Source organism: Littorina saxatilis, linkage group LG8, assembly GCF_037325665.1.
Source record: "Littorina saxatilis isolate snail1 linkage group LG8, US_GU_Lsax_2.0, whole genome shotgun sequence".
NCBI lineage: Eukaryota > Metazoa > Mollusca > Gastropoda > Littorinimorpha > Littorinidae > Littorina > Littorina saxatilis.
The window spans coordinates 66198069-66205014 of NC_090252.1; the positions used below are offsets into that span (position 1 = coordinate 66198069).

General features: G+C 47.1%; 1 protein-coding gene across 1 annotated transcript; it reads right to left on the reverse strand.

Annotated features, from left to right (window-relative positions):
• Positions 1–2119: 2119 nt before the first annotated feature.
• On the reverse strand, positions 2120–5401 carry LOC138974815 (uncharacterized). Its single transcript, XM_070347542.1, has one exon. It carries the CDS (start codon positions 5399–5401, stop codon positions 2120–2122), a length of 3282 nt encoding a protein of 1093 aa, XP_070203643.1.
• Positions 5402–6946: the final 1545 nt, after the last annotated feature.

Consider the following 6946-nt stretch of genomic DNA (forward strand, 5'->3'; position numbering starts at 1 on the left):
TAGAAAAAAACAGAACCGAGAACGGACGTTGTAACCCAGCAAAAACACCACCAAAAACTAGGATTTCTTGTCGTTCCCAGGAACAATAGTCCACAGCCGCGGACACATGTTCCTAGACTTTCAGCGGATAAAATGTACCTAGGACACAAAGAAAAAGATGTCCCCACTGACCCAATGTCCGACCCCTAAAAACGGCTAGAACTTTCTTGCCTGAAAAAAACATTGTCTGCTGAACGTCTAGGAACATTTGTCCGGCTTTAGACTATCGTTCCTAGAAACGAAAGTCTGTAGGACATCTTTTTCCCAACGGACAACTTTTCCTTTTACACCGGCGTTAGTCAACGCCTAACAAATATCACAAACAAGCACACACGGCAGTCAGTTCATTTGCACTGATTCAAAATATTAAATTCGAATGACAATCTCTTGAAACCAATATCGTGATAAAAAAACCGGCCTTTTCAACTTCAGATAGCTTTGAAAATCGCAATTCTCTTGTATTACTTAGCTGCACTGCGATGAGAGTGTCGCGTGCATGCACGTTTGCATGTTTAGTTTTTCACACAAAAACTTTGGCCACACCACACAGCACTCACAGAACACCGATGTAAATAAATGAATATTTAATAGTTCTCAGTTGGGTGAAATATGGGGGTGACGATGGATGGAATGATGGAAGGGTTAACACGAATACATGAAGATGAACATAATGAACATGAGAAAGTAAACAACAGTCAAATAATGTCAACAAACGACATACGAGACAATCAGGATAGTCAAATACAAAGAACGTACGTCTTAAAGGCCCTCCTCATTCCATAAATGATATCTATCGTTGTAAGAAAGTACTTATCTACACGTTCGACGAATTCAGGGTGGGGGGTGCGCCCTCGGGTCGACACCTGCGTCTCTGTCGCGGGGGTGAGAGAGTCAGCCCGGTTGAGAGCTGTCACACGGCACACACTCTGCAGCGACGGCGCCGGTTCGATGTTGCTGCTCAACAGCAGCGTGGTTGCGCCGCTGTGACGTTACAAAATAGCTGCTCAAAAACAGCGTAGTGATGCCTCGGCGATGATCCAGAGTGGCTGCTCACACAGCAGCGTGGGGGTGCCACTGCGAGGGTCCAAGGTTGCTGCTCAAGCAGCAGCGTGGTGGTGCCTCCTCCCTGCTGAGAAGCTAAGGTTCGCACCTTCCCGTCCGGTCTGTCCTCGACAGTAAACACTGAAAGCCTAGAAGGCCAAAGTCAATAATCACCCCAAAAATATAAGACACGTGACTTCCTCCTCCAATAGACATCATTATTAGGGATGAGGAGGAAGCACAATGACTCTAAACTTTGGTTTCCTTCTACAATATAATTTACCATTATAATGATTTCCTTTTAAACACTATGATGAACTATATTTACAACAACACAAAGACGAGACAAAACAGTACAACTGGTAACTAATGTAGGTTCCCTGTCCCCTGCCACCGGCCGCTAATTCACCTTCAGCAAAAACTGACAAAAGTCTATCCAACTAGACCAAGAAATATAGCTTACCTCACACAGGCCAATGAATATCATCGCGTACACTTTACGCAACCGACTTTAACAAAGTCAACCAGTAGACGTACATTACTACTGAAAAATAACTTCGAACTCAAACGACAATTCACACGCGAACTTCGAAGCCGTTCGAAAAACATCTGGTCTCGGCCGAGACAGAAAAAAGAATGCTTATGAATTTTACAGTCAGCTACAAGGTAACCAGTGAACTCTACAAATAGCGCGCAGCCTACCGTGAACGTCCCGTGCAATGCGTGCAAAGCGTGCAAGGCGCGGAATCACTGAGCTAAGCCCAGCTACAGGTCTTCCCACCTTGACACAGGTACCTGTCAGCAACGCCCGACCAAGGAACCTTATATACATACAACTGTCCGCGACAATGCCCCCCAAGTTAAGCATAGACATCCGTCTACACGGCAAAAGATCCCTCTTCAACGCATGCCCGACTGAGGTAGTCGGCTCCAACGTTGCGACTACCGGGAATCACCCGCACATGACAAAACAAGCAAACAAAAAGATATGCATTATTCCTGTAGCATGCACGTCAAAAATGTACAAAAACTGTGTTTCTCAGCCACCGAAGGTGTAGATCTTAACAGTTATGCCTGTGTTCTTGAAGACTTCCTTGATTATCTCAAGGACGGCGCTCCAGTTCAGCTCGTCCAATCCACATCCGATCTGCGGCATGGCCAGGGAAGCGACATTGTTCTGCTTGCAGTGGTCCCTCATAGCTTCCATGGAGGACCGCAGCGTTTTGTAGGAGGGTTTGTGAAAGTAGCGTTTCTTGGTGATCATGTAGTAAACGTAGGAAGCACCTACCTGTAGTACAGCTACCTCTCCCACCTTCTTGTTTTGTGCTCTAAGTTGATCAACTTTTCCAAACGATTGCTTGAAGTGAACGGCAATACCTTTTCCCATCTCAAGATCTTCACTGACGCAGTGGGCCATAGCATCATCAGGTTCACAGCTGAAAAGGTCACCTCGGATCTCTGTTAGCTCAAACCCCACAACAGGTTGACCCTGTCGCCCTTGTCTGTCTCTGTACAACTTGAGAAGATTGGCGTGGTACAGCTTCTCACGCCCGTAGATCCGAATCCTGTAGTCTGACTCGCCCTTCTTCTCCAGAACGTCGAACGGTCCCTGCCAACACAACTGCAGTTTGTTCTTCTTCTGCGGCAGCAGCAACAAAACCTTGTCTCCAGGCTGGAACTGTCTTCGAACTGTCTTCCGGTTGAACACCTTCGCGTGTTTCTGTGCAGCAGCTGACAAATTCTGACGCGCCAGTTTGCAGGTTTCCTCAATCCGGTTCCTCAAGTCAACCACATACTCAGAAGTCGTGCGAACTTGCTCATCGACTTGCTCTTCCGTCCATAGGTTGCGAAGAACAGACATAGGTCCTCGCACTGTCCTGCCGTATAGAAGCTCAAAGGGAGAGAATCCAAGACTCTCCTGTGGAACTTCACGATAAGCGAAGAGGAGTGCAGGAATGTAGCGATCCCACTGCTTCGGTTTCTCTTGAGCAAGCTTGCGTAGCATGGTCTTGAGTGTTCCGTTGTATCGTTCCACCAATCCGTTTCCTTGCGCATGATACGGAGTAGTCGCTAAACCCTTGATGGCCAGCAAACGCTCCACCTCTTTCATCACCTCGGACATGAACTGAGTACCACGGTCTGTCAAAATCTCTGAGGGAATTCCTACTCGAGTCCAGACTGCCCACATCGCTTCTGCAACCTTCACAGCCTCAATCGACTTCAATGGAATGGCTTCCGGGTACCGAGTAGCGTAGTCCACAAACACCAAAATGTACCGGTTACCAGACTCAGAAGCAGGGATGATGGGACCCACCAGATCGATCGCCACACGCTCGAACGGCGTATCGATGAGAGGCATCTTACCTAACGGTACCTTCTGTGGCTTATGAGAAACCTTCTGACACTGATCACAAGACAACACAAAGCGACGTATGTCTGCGCACATACCTGGCCAAAAAAACTGCTGCCAAACTCGATCACGTGTCCTCTGAACTCCCATGTGACCTCCCATAGGCGGTTCATGAGCCAACTTGATAACACCTAACCTCAACTGCTGGGGAACAACAACCTGAGTATAGACGCTACCACCACCGCGATACTCACGGTACAGAATCTTCTTCTTCCAGACAAACCCAACTTCACCGGAGTGACCAGACGTTCTGACGTCCCGGCGATCTGCCGCCTCACGACAACTCTTCAAAGTCGAATCATTCCGCTGAAGGTCATGCAACTGCTCAGGGGTTTCTAGACCCGGAGCAGCAACATGCAACAAAGTCGGCCTCTTTCCTTCAGCAGCAGCCTGAGCACGAGTGACAACTGAAACAACCTTGGACACAGCGTACACTGGTAGAACATTCGAATCACCCAGCCGGGCGTAATTACCTACAATGAAATCAGCAACAGGTGTTTCCATGACGATAGCCTCAACCTCACCAGTGTAGAAAGGACAATCAACCTGAACCTTAATCACTGGATAGCGCCTCTTGATGTCTTTCTCAGCCATAGAAACCTCAAGATCCTGTCCTGTGAACTGAGACTTTGAAACTAATGAACTCTTCACGACACAAACCTGAGATCCAGTATCACGCAAACCCTCCACTGCAATACCATCCACTACCACCAGGCATCTCGGGTCGTAGTCTTGCTGGCTACAGGGAGTACACAAAGTAGGTACACTGACGGGCGGTAAGGACTTCACAGGACCACTATTCACCGCTCCAGTCGACTTGCTCTTCTTGGGGCAATCTCTAGCCAAATGTTTGGGGGATTCACAGATGTAACACTTCCTACCGGATGTACCAAATGAGTTATCTCCACTTTTCTTCTTTTCACCAGCGTCAGCCTTTCCACCCTGATCACGATCATGCTGAAAAAACTTCTTGCTATCACGGTGTGCTTCAAAGTGAATCTCAGCAGACTTAACTGCTTCGGCTAACGTCTGAGGTTTTCTCTCCTTAACGTACGCGGCCATGTCCGCGCTCAGGGTCTGCAAGAACTGTTCAAGCAGTTCTGTGATCTCGGAAAGCTCATGCCACTTAGTCAAATTCTCTTCAATGCGAGCACCGAACTGTCTGAACGTTTCATGTTCCTTTCTCTTGCAGGTTCTGAGACGACGGCGGTAAGTTTCTGCTGTGAGCTGATAGCGGCCTAACAACGCGACCTTCAAACCATCATAGTCGTCTGCGCTATCATCATCAAGAGTGTTGTACACTTCTACAGCCCTACCCGACAACCTAGTCGAGACCCTAGTTGCCCATGTATTTCTCTTCCACTTGTACAAGGTAGCGACTCTCTCAAACCTTTTCAACCAAGTAGCTATGTTTTCTTTGCTCTCATCAAACATCGGTATGGAAGGCCGAAAACCACGAAGGTCACTAGACTCTTCTTCACCTGAGGAATCTCCATCATTATCAGCCCTATCCCTACTTCCTTTCTTCACCCTCTTACTTTCAGACTCTCTCTGCAGGAGTTGCATGCGAAGGTCATGCTCTTCTCTTTCCTGCTTTTGCTTACGGTCATGGTCCTCTTTCTCTTGCCTTTGTTTTTCTTCAAACATCTGAGTACGTTCATATGCGGCTTTCTCATCAGTCTCTCGCTGAGCTTGAACATACTTAATTCTCTCATCAGTCTCTCGACGCGCTACTTCTAGCTTGTCCTGATAAGCTTTCCTTTCCAGTTCTAGCTTCTCCTGTTTTTCATCTTCACGGGTCATCCGCTCGGCAATAAACTCAGGAATACTGGTAGATTTAACACCTAACTCCTCAGCAAGTGAACGCCATCTAGCAATCCTATCCGAACTACTTTCCGTCCTAGACGCCATGCTAGCACTATCGTCCAGAACACGACCAGAACGAAGTTCCATAAACAAGAACAAAACTAGCAAACGGGTAGCCAAAACATGGAAAATCAAAACAAGGCACGGCTGACTGGCAACAAGGACAGGAAACCCACAAGGCCTGATGATAACCCTCGGGCCCCTCCAACCACCCACAGTTACCAGACAACAACAAAAGCTAACTAACTACAGTACATCAGTGTCCAGTGTATGGGAAGTGTGGCCAACGACAAAAAATGTAGTGAATTCCTTGAATTCAAAGAGGATTTATCCTGGCAAGCTCGCCATTGTCGCGTGCATGCATGTTTGCATGTTTAGTTTTTCACTCAAAAACTTTGGCCACACCACACAGCACTCACAGAACACCGATGTAAATAAATGAAAATATTTAATAGTTCCCAGTTGGGTGAAAAATGGGGGTGACGATGGATGAAATGATGGAAAGGTTAACACGGATACATGAAGATGAACATAATGAACATGAGAAAGTAAACAACAGTCAAATAATGTCAACAAACAACATACGAGACAATCAGGGTAGTCAAATACAAAGAACGTACGTCTTAAAGGCCCTCCTCATTCCATAAATGATATCTATCGTTGAAAGAAAGTACTTAGCTACACGTTCGACGAATTCAGGGGGGGTGGGTGCGCCCTCGGGTCGACACCTGCGTCTCTGTCGCGGGGGTGAGAGAGTCAGCCCGGTTGAGAGCTGTCACACGGCACACATGCTGCAGCGACGGCGCCGGTTCGATGTTGCTGCTCAACAGCAGCGTGGTTGCGCCGCTGTGACGTTACGAAATAGCTGCTCAAAAACAGCGTAGTGATGCCACGGCGATGATCCAAAGTGGCTGCTCAAACAGCAGCGTGGGGGTGCCACTGCGAGGGTCCAAAGTTGCTGCTCAAGCAGCAGCGTGGTGGTGCCTCCTCCATGCTGAGAAGCTAAGGTTCGCACCTTCCCGTCCGGTCTGTCCTCGACAGTAAACACTGAAAGCCTAGAAGGCCAAAGTCAATAATCACCCCAAAAATATAAGACACGTGACTTCCTCCTCCAATAGACATCATTATTAGGGATGAGGAGGAAGCACAATGACTCTAAACTTTGGTTTCCTTCTACAGTATAATTTACCATTATAATGATTTCCTTTTAAACACTATGATGAACTCTATTTACAACAACACAAAGACGAGACAAAACAGTACAACTGGTAACTAATGTAGGTTCCCTGTCCCCTGCCACCGGCCGCTAATTCACCTTCAGCAAAAACTGACAAAAGTCTATCCAACTAGACCAAGAAATATAGCTTACCTCACACAGGCCAATGAATATCATCGCGTACACTTTACGCAACCGACTTTAACAAAGTCAACCAGTAGACGTACATTACTACTGAAAAATAACTTCGAACTCAAACGACAATTCACACGCGAACTTCGAAGCCGTTCGAAAAACATCTGGTCTCGGCCGAGACAGAAAAAAGAATGCTTATGAATTTTACAGTCAGCTACAAGGTAACCAGTGAACTCTAC

Coding starts and splice junctions, on each gene's coding strand:
- LOC138974815 (XM_070347542.1), bottom strand. CDS start 5,401: ATGGCGTCTAGGACGGAAAGTAGTTCGGATAGGATTGCTAGATGGCGT.